The 15283-nt window shown below is 57.0% G+C and overlaps 1 protein-coding gene across 1 annotated transcript; it reads right to left on the reverse strand.

Moving 5' to 3' along the window:
- Positions 1-1983: 1983 nt before the first annotated feature.
- On the reverse strand, positions 1984-14566 carry MMP17 (matrix metallopeptidase 17). The gene is made up of 9 exons (XM_055549809.1): positions 14434-14566; positions 13495-13624; positions 12523-12806; positions 11576-11752; positions 9953-10052; positions 7452-7534; positions 7203-7355; positions 3966-4223; positions 1984-2939 (listed from the first exon to the last, which is right to left on the reverse strand). The coding sequence occupies exons 1-9, from the start codon at positions 14477-14479 to the stop codon at positions 2626-2628; spliced, it is 1545 nt and encodes a 514-aa protein (XP_055405784.1). The 5' UTR covers positions 14480-14566; the 3' UTR covers positions 1984-2625.
- Between the last annotated feature and the right edge of the window lie 717 nt (positions 14567-15283).

The raw sequence follows: 15283 nt of genomic DNA on the forward strand, positions 1-15283 counted from the left end.
TATACTTCATGTGAGACAGAGTTACAGGGAAAGTTTTATAAAATGATCTTTGGCTTTAACACAAGTGTAAAACCATCACCCACCAAGAGAGAATCTGGCTTCTTGCAGACCTGGTCCACGGCTGGCTCTCGCCCATGGGCTGTGTGCCCAGGGGACCCTATCTGGGCCGTTTCCCCAACTGCGCAAGGGCCTGGGACTGGCTCCCCTTACAGGCTGCTGGAGAATGCAAAGGAGTGGGACCATGTCGGGAGAGGTGCCCTTGCTGAGCAAAGGCAGCCTGTTCCACCCACGAGGGATCTTTAGTCCATCTGGTCTGGTCTGACGGGCAAAGAGCCCTTCCGGGTCCAGAGACCAGATGGCGGACAGATGGATGTGGGATGTGGCCTGGCTTGGCTCAGGGAACACAGGGCCAGGCCTGGAGACTGCCTGCCTGCCTGTGGCATCATGCCTGCCCATGTGTCCTGGGATGGCCCTGAGCTGACCTCTGCTACCTGGGCGGCAGGTAGGGGAGGAGCCGAGTAGCTGCAGGAGCCTGCAATGTCTTCTGAAAATGGGAACATTTCTGCCTCTCCCTAGAGCTGGGGCTGGCAACTTCCCATGACATTGGGAGTGGATCCCAACACCTTACAGCAGCCTGCAAGCCCCCGACAAAGACTGCCCCTGCCCTCCTGAGCTCCCACTCTCCTCTGGAAAATCTCTGGCCAAAGGATGGCATGTCTTCTGTTGGAGCATGCCCATCTCACCCCCAGATGTGTGCACCTACCCTTCCCCCACACCCCAGCCGGACTCTGGACTCTTCTCTCTCATCTCAGCACAACCAACTCCTCCTCCCTTGGTTTCTGCTCATCCCCCTGCTCTGGGAGGCCTTTCTGGAGCCCCCTGGAAAGCAGCGGTTCACAAACTTGCCTGTGCTTCACACTTAGAGAATGGGGGTAGGGTAACACATGGCCAGCCCTGCCCCCTAGCCTTCTGATCAGCAGGTAAAGGCAGGCCGGAGAATCTGTATTTCTGCTGGTTCTAGGTGATGCTAATGCTTCCAGCTGGACGCCCGGCCTGGAGATACCTGCTCTAAAGCAGTCACTGCAGGGTCTCTTCAGGCCATCTTACGGCCTGATGCTCACGCCCACCTTCTTATCCTCTTCCCGACCAACCCCGTTTTTGCCAGAGGTGTTTGCCTCTCCCTAGTCCCAGGGAAGAGATGTTAGTGATTCGTCTAGACCAGAGGTTCTCAGGCCAAGTGCTCTACCCTGGGGCATCTATGGCTGCTGCAGGGATGGGCAAAGAACATCCTGCTCCCACAGCTATGCACCCCCAGGAAAAGTCACTCCCTGCCAGTGAGAGCAGGTAGGCAGCCAGGGCTTCAGGGAAAGGTCACCTGCAGGGCGAAGGGTACAGCTCGCACTTTCTGCCTCTCTGGGTGGGACTCACGGCTGCCATCCTGGATAAGGAGCTATGGGGCAGAGGAGCAACGGGATGGAGCAGAGTCCCTGGATTGGCCAGCAAAGCCACCAACCCACACTTCCTGTTGGGCCACGCCCCGGGGTACACAGGGTGGCATATGGCATCCCAGGTGCCTCACCCAAGAACCTGTCTCGTTCTGCACGTCCCGTACTGACAGCAGTACTTGCACGTGCAAGTAGGCACTAAATCCATCAGGGAGGGCCGGGCCAACGTGCCAGAACCTCAGGTTCTGAGACCTGACCCAGCCTGCTGGCAGGAGGTGCGTGTCCCTGAACCGGGCCTCAACTTTTCCATCTGTGAAATGGGTGTAACAACCTGGAATGGTCATGGAGGAGTCAAGGAGGTGCTGGGCAGTAAGGTGTTGGTGACCACTACACAGACATTCCTGGAGGCCTCCCCCCCCCAACTCCAGAGTGCTGGTGGTCTGGGGTCAGGGCTACAAGAGTCCTTCCAGACCCAGAGGTTGCCCACTCTCCACCCGCCTGGGCGCATCAGGGAGCCGAGTCTGAGCCGTTACCAAGCAGGAAGAGGTCGTGTTTGTTTGAAATGCGTCACAAGACCACCACGGCCCCAGCTTGGGGACGCACCTGTGTGTGGGGAGGCTGCCTTCATCAAGGCAACCAGCAGGCCCACAGGGACCAAGAGAGGAAGCCCCAAGGGTGGGCGGAAGCACCAGGGGCGGCAGTGCGGTCCGGTGATGGGGAGGGGGTGCCCGTGGGATTCCTGGGCTGCCCTTTCCAGGGCCTGCAGAGCCGAGGGCCCCTAGGCCTAATGTAACACCCCCACCCCTGCCCATTCCTGTCAATCTCCGTGAGATATTAATCTTCTGTTAATTTCAGTGAGATGCCGTCACTCACAGGCTGAAAAGACAGCTCCGGCCTCCATTAGGGCCGTGGCGAAGTCTTCCCAGATCACAGCCCATAGTCAAGGCCAGGCGGGCACTACCCCCGCATCCACAGCCCGGGGAGCAGCGCCCTCTGCTGGTCTCTGCCAGAGCTAGGGAGGCTGCAGCCGGTGACCTCGGCCCGGGAATAGGGGGCGCCCGTCCCCACCCGCGAGGCGGGGTCCGCTCTGCTGCCACGCTTGCCTAGGGTGCTGGAGGGGCGGGCACCAGTCCTTGCACTTCGTAGCTCCAGGCCCTGGCCAGAAGGCCAACACCGAATGTCACAGCGTCAGGGCCTTTGCCGATGTCCACAGGAAGCTTAGCAGCACGGCCAGCAGTGGGCCCGCGACCCGCGGGGCAGGGGCGGCGAGGGAGGTGCAGGAGCAGACTTCGTAGGCGTCCTCCGAGCGGCTATGGTCGCGCTGTCCTGGCCGCGCGTGGGCCCCGGCCTCTCCATCCATGCCCTCGGGGTCGGCGGGTAGGTCTCTGCAGACCAGCCAGTCCCGGGCGGTGGACTGCGGGTACCCGGGCGCCACCTCCAGCTCGCCGTCCAGCACCTTCCAGTACTCCTTGCCGCGGAAGAAGTAGGCGGCACCTAGGGGAGAAGAGAGCGGGCACCTGAGCTCCAGCTGCTGCAGCACGCGGGATTCAGGCTAGACAGCAGGAGGACCGGGAGCGGAGAGCTGCGGGGCCAGTAGAGAGGATGCAAAATGTCTTAGCTGAGAGTTAGAGTCTTGCTCTCTGCCCCCGGCTAGCTCATCGGTGGGCATTCAGAACCTTAAGGGGTCTGGGAAAGCTCACGGAGCCGCCTGGAGGCAAGGGCATGAATGAAGTAACCCTGTTTTGTTTTGTTTTGTTTTTCCTTCTTCCCCTACTGGATATTTACTGAGAGCCTAGTATGTGACAGACTCTTCTAGATGCTGGGGACATTGCTTTGAAGATAGAACACAAGCTGCCCTTGTAGGACTGATGCTGAAGCTGAAACTCCAATACTTTGGCCACCTGATGTTAAGATCTAATCCATTAGAAAAGACCCTGATTCTGGGAAAAGATTGAAGGCAGGAGGAAAAGGGTACGACAGAGGATGATATGGTTGGATGGCATCACCGGCTCAATGGACATGAGTTTGAGTAAACTCCGGGAGTTGACGATGGGCGGGGAGGTCTGGCGTGCGGCAGTCCATGGGGTTGCAGAGTCGGACACAACTAAGCGACTGAACTAACTGCCCTTGTAGGAAGGTGGTGTACTTCTCACTGCAGGCAGGGGGCGCTGCAAGGACGTTTGAGAGAAGGACTGAGGTGGGTGGGGGAGGAGCCGCGTAGGTATGAGGGGAAAAAGTGTTCCAGGAGGAAGCACCGCAGGTGCAAAGGCCTTGGGGTGTGTGCCTGCGTCCTTGTGTGTCTGTGTGGCAGCAAGAGGTGAGGATGCTACGGCTGGAAGAGTGACGGGGGCAAGGAAGGGATGAGGGGAGAGGTGAACAAGCGCCAGAGGAGTAGGCCAGGGGGGTTCTGGGGAGGTCTGTGGGCAAGGAGGCGGGGCAGGCGCACCCCTGTGCCCCTGGATCCCCACTCCCCAAGTGGGGAGGCTGAGGCTGCCAGGGATTCGCCCTTGCCCGGCTCACCGTCGGACCAGCGCATGGCGTCGTCGAGCGTGCTGGGGATGCCCCTCCACGGGGGGCTCTGGGCCGGGTGGCCGGGGTCCATGCGGCGTGTGTGCTCATCGTAGCGCCAGTACAGCTGGTCCTTAAAGAAATAAGTCTTGTCATTGTGGGCCCAGGAGAAGGCGGCATCGACGCCGCCCGACGGGAGGCCGAAGTCCGAGACAGGCCGCGGGTATCCTTCCTCTACGTTATTGTCCTTAAACACCCAGTATCTGTCTCCTGGGGGGGCGAGAGAAAGAGCCGTGGGCCGGGGCTCGCCCAGCCCGCCAGGCGGGGGCCCCAGCCCTTGCTCCTCCCGCGGGCGGACACCCCAATGTGCGCGCGGCCCTGAGATTCACCGAGCACCTGCTGTGAGCCGGGCTGGGGTCCCACACCTGCAGCAGCCAGAGGATGTGGGATCTGATAAGGCAGCCACATCACAGATGGGGGTCCCCACTCCCACCCGGAGAAACCATTTTGGTCTGCGGGGTCGGTCTCGTTCAGTCAGTTCTGCAGTGAGGTGGGTGAGTATGTTCATGGGCAGGAGGGCACTGGGTCAAGGCCTTGTCTGACTACACAGAAGCAGAGAAATCACCAAGAACTTCAAATCTGTTTGTACAACTTTCCAAAAATGGTGTGATTAAGATGCTTGTTGGGTATATCCTGGGCTTTGAGCTCTAGAAATATCCTTAGCTATTCTGCCACAGAAGGGTGGGAATGTGAGAAATAAGTTTGAGTAGGTGTTGTCATGTCCCCCTACCCCCACTCAGGTTTAGCAAAAATTAGCCCAGTTATTTAGAAAACAGTGGGAAAAAAAAAAAAAAAAAAGGCAAAACATAAAAACATCCTTGGCCGGATAAAGGCCTGGAATAAACAGTTCTCTAAAGAAGATAATCAGATGGTCAGTAAGCAGCACAGAAGAAGATGTGCCTCTGACATCACAATTCACCAGGGACATGCACATCAAAACATGAGATACCGCCTCATACTCACTAGCGTGGCCATTATCAACCTCCCCCCCTCCACACCTAGAAAATAACAAGTGTAGCTGAGGATGTGGGGAAACTGGGCACTGCTGGTGGGAATGTAAAATGGTGCAGCTGCTGTGGAAAAGTCTGGCAGTTCCTCAAAGAATTAAACATGGAATTAGTACCAGATCCAGTAACCCCACCCCTGGGAAAACACACAAAGGAACTGAAAGCAGGTTCTCCAAGAGCTGTCTGTACACTCATGGTTATTCACAATAGCTAAGAGGTGAGAGCAACGCAAGTGTCCATCAACAGGTGATAAACAAGACGTGGTCCATCCATACAACGGAACATTCACTGTGTTGTGTACACGCTTGGGCCTGTCCGACTCTGCGACCCCATGGACTGGAGCCCACCAGGCTCCTCTGTCCATGGGATTTCCCAGGCAAGAATACTGGAGTGGGTTGCCATTTCCTCCTTCAGGACAATGTAATTTTACTCAGCCTTAAAAAAAAAGAAGGGTGTTTCTGACACATGCTACAACATGGATGAACCTTGGAGAAATCACCAAGAACTTTAAATCTGTTTGTACAACTTTCCAAAAATGGTGTGATTTTTGGAAACCTTGGAGGACCTTATGCTCAGTGAAGTGAGCCGATCACAGAAGGGCAAATCCCGTATGGTTCCACTGTGTGAAGTCCCTAGAGTGATCAAATCCATGGAGACAGAAAGTCAGGTAGGTGGTGGGTGCCAGGGGCTGGGAGAGGGGGATGGGGAGATAGTGTTTACGGGGGACAGAGTTTCAGCTAGCTTTGCAAGATGAAGAAGCTGTAGAGATGGATGGTGGTAACAGTTGGACATAGGGTGAATGTATTTAATGCTCCTGAACTGTACATTTAAAAGTGGTTAAGATAGTAAATTTTACATTATGTGTTTTTTTTAACCACAATTAAAAATAATTTCTAAAAAATCCTCTGTCAGAGACTGAAAACCACTGAAGGAAAGGATGGCCCAGTTGCAGAAAGGGCCCCATACAAACAACGAAAAGGGCTGTGAGTTTTTCCTCCAAGTGGGCGCCTGGCGTGGGTGACCTGGACAGGGCAGCCTGACCTGCTGCAGCTGACTCTGCCAGGCAAATGCACAGGCCCCAAGCGCCCACACTGTCTTACGTTTCAGGACAGAGCTATGGTTTCTCACGGGGACCTCCCGAGTTTTAAATGCTGAGAAATAATCCAAATTATTTAGAAGATGCCAGGCAGGTCCCACCACCATGACTGTAGCTTGCCTTAGGCATCCAGGTTGGGAGACAGTGATTCCACTGTTGGGGGTGGTGGTGGCGCCAGGGTGGGTGTGAAGCAGGTGAACTCGGGCCCCATTCAAGGGAGGCCAGGCTAAAGAGGCTTGATCAGGGCAGCAGGATGCCTTCACTCTGGGGAGCTACAGATCCCCAAAACACACCTGTATGTGTGCACAGCCATGCATATGAGATGGAGGAAGGCTCAGAGCCCTGAAGTGCCCATAGAATCGGCAGGGTTTGGTCTCCTGCTGCAGGCAGGCACCCTGCCTTCGCCCCCCAAAGACAGCATGCTCCCCAGGAATAGAAACTGTGCCTCCCCAGCCCAGTCCAGGAGAGGGGGTGTTAGAGGGTGAAGTGACGCCCCTCCTCCAGTGGACCTGTCACCCTAAACTGAGACTGGGGAGCTGGGCCTGGGCCAGGGAGGTCCTCAGTTTCCTCTCTGCACTTAGAATAAATCCAGCCTGACACCCACGGCTCCTTGGGTGTCACCCTGACCTGCATCGCCTCCCCTGAATCTTCATCTTTCACTCTGCTCCAGCCTCACCACTCTCTTCTAAGGTCTTTGAATCAGCAAGACTGTTTCTGCCTCAGGGCTTTTGCACTGGCAGTTCCCTCTGCCTGGAATGCTGTTCCCTCAGGTCTTCTGAAATTAACTTCCTTATTACTTGTGGGCACTTACTGTGTCCCCCCACTCCCCAGAATGAGGGCAGGGATATATCTGTGTTTTGCTCACTGCATGCCTGCAGTGCCTACCTCAGTGCGGGGCACACAGCAGGTGCTCAATAAATACAAATTGGCTGAGTGCACAGAATAATGAGCTGCTCTCTGCCCTGAGCTCTAGATCCACAGGACCAGTGCTCCTGGGCAGATGCAAGCTTGGAGGTCCTAGAGAGTGAGGGCTGCGGTCCCTCGGTCAGCGATGCCTGGCAGGCACCCGGGTAGGGGCCCGCCCACCTTTGAAGAAGACGATCTTGTGGTCACTGGTGCGCTCGTACACGGCGTCCACGCTGTCCAGGTGCAGCGGCAGGCCCCGCCAGAAACGGTGCACCTGTGCCGGCTGCAGCGACACCAGGTGGCGGTCTCGGGTCAGCCGCCAGAAGTACTTGCCTGGGGGACACAGGGGTGGGGCTGCAGGTGGCCGGTCTGGGGCCCAGGGTGGACCCGGTCTTCCGTCCACCGGCCGCTGGACCCCGTGGGGGTTACCTTTGAAGAAGAAGGCCTCGCCGCGGATCTGGGCCACCGCGTCAAAGTGGGCGCTGCATCTGTGGGGCATGTCCTTCCTGGGCCTGGGGGCAGAGAGAGAGGGCAGGGCAGGGAGGCAGCCCCACTTTGAGCTGAGCTGCCCTGGGGAGCTGGGCTGCACAAGGCCACCAGGACGAGCCTCCTCCAAGGACCCCCTCATCCCGCATCACCGCCTGCAGGCTCACCGACCGCAGTAGTTTAGTCAAGAGAGAAAAGTGGGTGTAAACAAGTCTTATTCTGGCCCTTCAGGTGGCGAAGATGGATCACTGGGTGAGCGAGCATCAGGGAGCACAGCAGGCACCTTCAATGCTGCCAGAGAAGCATCGGGAAGCCAGCCGGGCGCTTTCTATGGAAACGCTGAGCATACTTGCTGGGTCCTCCAATTCTGAGTCTGCAGCTCGGCCCACTGACAGCACTCACAGCAACATCATTTGTGAGGACAAAAGTTCAGGAACTTAAATGCCCACCGATCCAGAACTTAAAAAACAGGGCAGGGCAGGGGACTTGCCTGGCAGTCCAGTGGTTAGGAATCCGTGCTTCCTAACTGCAAGGGCTCCGGGTTCAATCTGTGGCTGGGGAACTAAGAGCCCACATGCTGTGCAGTGTGGCCAAGAAAATAAAAAAATAAAAAATAAAACAGGCACATGCGCACCATCGTGCAGCTCAAGCTCAGAGAATCAGGTGTCTTCACAGACACAGAGGCCTCCACGGGCCCTGGGGCCAGAGGCGTGGTGCAGACCAGCACTCGAGCATCCCACTGGGTTCACATGTGTATGTCTACATGCTTAACTTTCTTAGACGCGTGTAGAATCTCTCTGGAAGGACACGCACATCCACAATTACATGCCCTGGGGAGTGGGCTTGTCCATCAGCGGTGAGGACTAACTTTTCACCGCAGGTACTTTTTGTGCCTCTGGAGCCGTGTACACTGACAAGTGTTACTTATTCAATAAGTAAGTGCAATGAAGAACAATAACAACACAAGATAAAGCAACAGCTGTTGATCTCAGTGGAAATTCACCACGGACAGCTGAGTGAGAAAAGCATAAAAACATTCTACTCTTAGAAAACCAAGACGAACCACGGAAGCCTAAATACATAGATTTCTGTTTGTGTGTTTCATGTGAGCATGAAGTGGGCAGGGAGGCTGTGAGGGTGGAGGTGGGGGGTGGATGAGGATGGCCCCTGCAGATTCGGTGGCACTTGTTCCATCGGGGTGGGGTTGGGGTGGGGGTGAGCATAGGTGGGCTCTGGCTGCTGCTTTTACTACTGAGTGAGACGAATCCGAGGCTGGGCCTTAAAAGACAGGCAGCTGTCGCCTGGCCTCTGGCACTGCCAACCCTCCAGGCGCTCCCTTGGGACACCCACTCTAGGAGTCCAGCCTCCAGCACAGGCCACAGAGGAGTGCCCAGCTGAGTCAGCCCAGCCCAGGCACCAGACCACAGTCAAGATGCCCCCAGAGGATTCTAGTCCCCAGTAGATGCTCCCAACACTGTGGAGCTAACCAGCCCCCTGCTGCTGCTGCTGCTGCTAAGTCGCGTCAGTCGTGTCCAACTCTGTGCGACCCCATAGACGGCAGCCCACCAGGCTCCCCCGTCCCTGGGATTCTCCAGGCAAGAACACTGGAGTGGGTTGCCATTTCCTTCTCCAAAACCAGCCCCCTGTGCCCTGTCCAAATTCCTGACCCACAGAATCCATGAGCCTACTGACATGGTGGTGGTTTGGTGCCACAAGGCAGGGCTATTTGTTACACAGCCATAGGTGACTGTGACAAAGGGGGAGAGGGAATCGTGGGTTTGGAAGCGATGCCTCTGCACAGTTGTGGGCTGGGCGGCTGGTTGCCCCTTCTGTTGGGGAGGCACCCTGACTGAGACCGCCCACCCTGGCCAGGCACCACAGTGACCACTTGTGTGAGTCAGTTTATGACAGGAGGTCCCGTAAGGAACACGGGACTAATGAGCCACCAACTGGAAGCGCTCGGAAAAGGTCAAAAGGTGACACCATGTGTCCTACCACCTCCCAAGACCCTTCTCACTGGCATCCATTATGGCTGAGCAATGCATGCGCCACCAGGAAGGCCTCTGAATCAGAATGATTGCCCAAAGACAACCTGGAAACTAACCCCGTGACCATAAAACCTGAGACTGGGAGCCATACGGCAGAGGAGTTCTCCTGGGTTCCCTGGCCCTTCTGTTCTCTGCCCAGGCTCCCCTTCCCAATAAAGTCTCTTGCTTTGCCAGCATGTGTGTCTCCTCAGACAGTTCATTTCCAGGTGTTAGACACGAGCCCACTTTTGGGCTCTGGAAGGGGTCCCCCTTCCTATAACACTTCCAGTTCTGTCCATAAGAAAAGAAACCATTTCTCAGGGTTCAGCAGGCCCAGATGACCCTGGAGCTCAGGACTCTAAGCCACTGCTGGGAGTGGTGCTGGCTGCAGAGCGGAGACAGGGGCCCACGGCTTACGGGGTGCTGGATCGATTGTCAGGGGGCTCTGGCAGGAGGGGTGGCTCCTCAGACTCTGGGGTGTCCGGCTGAGCCGTGGGGGACACCGACTCCCGCACGCCTGTGGAGACAAGGAGGTTGCATTGAACCTGGCATGCCTGCCTCCCTGTAGACCCCACCACCCTTTCTGGAGCTGCCAGGATGGAATCGAGGCCACCGGGTGGGCAGGCACTGCGCCTGCACTGAGTCAGGAGCTGGAGTGTGGTGGTGAGCAGGACAGGGGAGATGCCCACCCTCCCACCCAAGCCTGAGCATCAAGATGCATGAGCAGAAGGCATGGGTGCCTTGATGACTTAAAACAAGTGTTTCAGAAAACAAGTATTTAAACAAAATGCACATGAATGTGCATAGCAACATTATTCATCATGGCCAAAAGGTGGAAACAACCCCAATGTCCATCAGCGGAAGAATGGATAAATAAAATTATTCAGCCGTAAAAAGGAGGGAATTACTGATGCATGCTATGATGGGGATGACCCTTGAAAACAAACACTGAGTGAAAGCAGCCAGACACAAAAGGCCACTCATTGCAGGATTCCATTTATGTGAACTGTCCAGAGAGGCAAATCCATGGAGACAGAAAGGAGCGGAGTATTTGCCAGGGGCTGGGTAGAGACTGCTAATGGGGGAGGCGGGAGCAGGAGGGGGGTGGGGGGATGAAAAAGTTCTAGAGGTGGATAGAAATGATGCTTGAACAACACTGTTAATGTGCCAAATGTCACTGAATAGTTTGCTCTAAAGTGGTAAAAATGGTAAATTTTACTACAGTTAGGGAGGGAGGTTCAAGAGGGAGGGGACAGAGGTGCACCTATGGCTAATTCATGTTGACGTATGGCAGAAATGAAACCAGTATCGCAAAGCAATTATCCTGCAATTAAAAAATAAATAAATTCAAGGAAAAAATGTCCACAGACGTCAAAGGCAGCAGTGAAGCAGAGCAGGGGCCTGGGTGGAGGGGAGGGGCTGCAACGGGGCATAAAGCGAGGCTGAACCCCCCCACCCAGGTGAGAGGCTCTGTCCCAGGCTTTAAGGGAACTGCTTTGGCCGCTGTGGGTGGGGGTGAGGGGGCCCGGTGTGAAGATGGGGAGGTGGGGGGAGGGTCCATCACTGCCCCACCCCCAGGCTCCTGTCAGCTCCCAGGACGGGCTTCCTTCTGCCACATTACCTGAGGTGACCCCTGGCTCTGGGCCAGTCCTGGCTTAGCTCTCCCATCTCTAAGTAGGGGTGCAGTATGGACTCCACAGCTTGTAAAGACTGGATGACTTAGTACATGTAAGTGCTTTGCGGGGACCCTGGGTCACCATCAATGTCAGCTGTCACAACCTGAAACCCCCTGGGGGTTGAACATGGGATCTTGCCCGGGGGGTCTGAGACAAGCTCTGTGAAAAGCCCCTGGTGACAGAATCACCTGTTTATTCATTCCACACATACTGAGGGGCAGCCAGCGTGTGCAGGTCCTGGATGCTGGGCACACAGTGAAGATAGAACCAGCCCTCCTCCGTGGGGTTCTGGGCTCTGGGGGTCCCCAGCATTGCTGTCCCCATCCCCCGGTGACCCATGCTGGCTCTCAGGGGGAGGGCTCACCGTACAGCTGCCAGACGCGCACCCTGTCCTCATAGGGGAGCCCGTAGCGCAGCGGGTCACCCACCGGGCCCTGGTAGTACGGCTGCATGATGGAGCGTGTGGCTGCCACGTGGCTCAGCCCGATGGCGTGGCCAAACTCGTGGACAGCCACCGCAAACAGGTCCATGCCGTGGGCATCTGGGGACACAGGAGCCGGTGAGTCAGGGGAGGGGCTTCCAGCTCCTGCTGGGCCACTGGGACGGGACCTGTGGGGTGGGATGTGATGGGCCCGCCAGGATGGTTGTGGAGAAGGCCCCAGTCCTGGACAGAGGGGTTCTGTGGAGTCATTCAGGTTCTTAGGAGGCTCGATGGGATCTTCAGGGGTGTCTCAGGCCCTGAGGTCTCTTGGTCTCTCCACCCCACGTGTGCCACTCATAGCTTCCATGGGGTCCCTGCTGTTTCCTCCAGCTGGGATGGGTTCCTCAGCCTGACATAGAGACCACTCTCTCAAGGGTCCCTGCCTCCCGTCTGTAGTCATGCCCTGTGCCACTTGGCTCTGATCCTCCTCCCACCTTGAACCTGGGGGCCTGCAACTTCTTTGGCCAGTGGGACTTAGCAGAAGTGGTGATGTGCCCAGGCCTGCCAAGGCCTTGCAAGTTCCCACTCCATCTTGGAAGTGGAGACCAGGATGAGGACAAGCTGGGCTCACAGAGTCACATCCCAGCCAGGGTTGGCCAGGCAGGCTGCCCGTGCCAGAGACGGCTGGTGAGATCAGCCTGGACGAGGACCACAGCGCTGTCCTCCTGAGTTGGACAGGTGCCCATGGCTTTAGGCTGGGGGCGGGGCCTGGCTCGGGGGAGGCCTTGGTGGTTTCCAGTGCTGGGGCACTGGTGTGACTCCCTACACCATCACGGGTCAACTGGGGGTTGGGGGGTGATGCAGGGTCTCCGGGGCTGCCCTGGACATACCTGAGGAGCGGAATGTCCAAGCCTCATCGTCGTCGAAGTGGGTGTCCCCTGCGGTGTGGTGGTCGCCCGGGAAGAAGGCGTGGGCCACCGTGCCGCCCGGGCCGTCGAAGGGGTAGCGGTCGTTGTGGTCGGCCGTGGAGAAGTCGATCTGGATGTCAGCGGCGCTGCCGGCCACCTCGTGGAAGTTCAGGGGTGTGATGTCGCTCCAGACTTTGAGTGCGTAGTGCATGAGCGCCCGCACTGTGTCGCGGCCCAGGGGCGAATCCCGCGGGAACGTGCGGACCCTGGGGTGGGCGGGGTCAGAGCCCGGGGTCAGGCCGCAGGGACAGGCCCAGCGCCCCCGCCCAGGCTGCAGTGCACTCCCGGGAACATTCTGCCTCAAGTGGGGCACCGGGGACCTGATTTGGAAATGGGATTTGCAGATGTCATCGGGGCAAGGATGGAGATGAGGTCATCCAGGATTAGGGCGGCCCGGTGGCTCAGACGGTAAAGAATCTGCCTGCAATATGGGAGACCTGGCTTCAATCCCTGGATTAGGAAGAACTCCTGGAGAAGGGCATGGCAACCCACTCCAGTATTCTTGCCTGGAGAATCCCATGGACAGAGGAGCCTGGTGAGCTACAGTCCATGGGGTTGCAAAGAGTCGGAAACAACTGAGTGACTAACACCTTCACTTTCTGTATCCAGTGAGTGTCCTTATAAGGGACAAAAGGGGACACAGACATCAAAGGAGGCCATGTGGAGACGGAAGCAGGGATTGGAGCCATGGACCCAGAGCTGCCTGCAGCATCTGGATAGAGGCCAGGCCGGACTCTCCCTCACAGCCTCCAAGGGACCACCCTGCCACCCCTGGATCTCGGGCTTCTGATCTCCAGAAGCAAGAGGACAAAATCCTGTCTCTTCAGCCTTGGTTTGCAAGTGTTCATTTTGGCTGCCCTCATGACACCCAGACCCCAGGAAAGCCCTGCCCACCTCCATGACAGGTTCCTCTTGTTCCACTTGGTCAGGGCTGGAGCCTGGCGTCTCCTTCGAGCCAGGGCCATGGCTGGGAGGTCAGGGAGGGAACATCGAGGGGTTTTCATCAGCGCCAGGGTGGCCTCATCTGCAGGGTGGGTGGGCAGGCAGAGGTCAGGAGTCTGGCCCCATGCACACTCATCCCCAACCGGGCATTCCCAGCAGCTCCCTGAGAACGGGCTCCAAGCCCCAGTCCGGTCCCCTTGGCTCCCCGCCCAAGGTGTGGGGGGACGAGGCCTGGGTCTCCAGCTGCATCAGGCCCCACTGCCAGGGGTGTGTCCACAGACAGGGTGGGGGCTGCCCAAGCATTTACTAATGTATGGCAGGGGCCCCAAGCAATCAGAGGGGGCACAACCCCAATTGGGACCATTGCCAACACTTCCTGCCTCTCACAGGACACACAGCCCAATGGCTCTGTGTGTGACACACATGTCTGGGGACAGACATGTTTCGATCAGCCAGCCCTACTGAGAGTCTTTACAAAATTGGAATTTGTTGTCAAAATGTAAAAAGTGGAGCATTGCATACACACCCCAGATTTATGGTTTCCCTTGGAAAGTGGGGAGTTTTGACAGCACAGGGCTGCCCCCCATCCCTGATGGGGCAAGGCTTAATTGTGCCTGGGTAGCCAAAACTGACTCCCACACCTGGTCTGCCTGGCCCATGGCATGGAGTTTGAGATCCGCTGTAAGTGTGGAAATGGGGTCTGGGCGCAGCTGGCACGCTCACCCACTGCCATGCGCACACTGGGGATGATGATGGGGAGGGAAGGGGGATGATGGAGGACCCCCAGGCAGCGAGAATCCTCCCCCCGTCCCAGGACAGCAAGGTAGGCTGCAGGGGTACATGGGAGAAGCCAGGTTGGCACCCATCTCCCACTGAACCCCGAGGACTGACCTAGGACGCCAGTAGCCTCCAGGCCTCCGAACTGCTGCATGGCCATGATGGCCTTGGACAGCTCCTCTGGTGTCTGCAGCTGTCCCGTTTCGGGGTCTGCTGGGGGCAGGTAGCCAAACCTGCTCAGCCACTCCTGCGGGCAGAGAGCAGAGTGAGGGGTGGGAGATGGGGATTCAACCACCAGAAGAGTCATGGCCCGGGGCCCCATTGCTGTAAGGGGCAGGCCTTTCCCAGCTCAGCTCAGTACTCTAGCCCCTGCCCACTAGCCCACAGGGTGTCTCTTGCTCCTTCCTTAAATTTCTTTACAGGAGGCTGCAGAAGTGTCTTGATAAACTTGATGCCCCTTAAATGGGATGGGCTTCAGCAGTGCCCAACCTGTACAACTGTTCATGGCAGCCTGCCCCACCTCCCTCCTCCTGAGACAGCAAAATGCCCAAGGGACACTTACAAAATTGAAATTTTTAAAAGGTTATTTAACATCATGAGTGCCAAATTCAGGCCTCGAGCTGGCAGTGAGGCAGCAGTTCAGGACCCAAGCTCTGAAACCCACACTGAGAAGGGCAATAGGCTCAGAAGCCGGTTTTAAGAATCTGGTCATGTGCTGTGGATGCACAGAAGTTAAGGGCCAGGCTGCCTGGGTTCAAATCCTACCTAGCCCCCTCCTCACTGTGCAACTGAGGCAAGTCAGTGCTCTCTCTAGGCCGTTTCCTTACCTGTGGAAGTGAGGATGAGTTAGAACGTGGAAACCCTTAGGTCAGCACCTGACACAGGCACCCTCCACATAAAGGACGTGTGGTGCTGGTTGTCAGGGGACAGGTCTCTGCAAAGTGCCCCGGGGGGAACCCCTGAG

Source organism: Bubalus kerabau, chromosome 16, assembly GCF_029407905.1.
Source record: "Bubalus kerabau isolate K-KA32 ecotype Philippines breed swamp buffalo chromosome 16, PCC_UOA_SB_1v2, whole genome shotgun sequence".
NCBI lineage: Eukaryota > Metazoa > Chordata > Mammalia > Artiodactyla > Bovidae > Bubalus > Bubalus kerabau.

Excerpts from the sequence above, each read along its gene's own strand:
- MMP17 (XM_055549809.1), bottom strand. The coding sequence starts at position 14,479 with ATGGCCATGCAGCAGTTCGGAGGCCTGGAGGCTACTGGCGTCCTAG. Across the intron at positions 12,807-13,494 it reads AAGAGGAACCTGTCATGGAG|GGTCCGCACGTTCCCGCGGG; the intron begins GTGGGCAGGGCT and ends CGCCCACCCCAG. Across the intron at positions 10,053-11,575 it reads GCGCGTCTGGCAGCTGTACG|GCGTGCGGGAGTCGGTGTCC; the intron begins GTGAGCCCTCCC and ends TTGTCTCCACAG.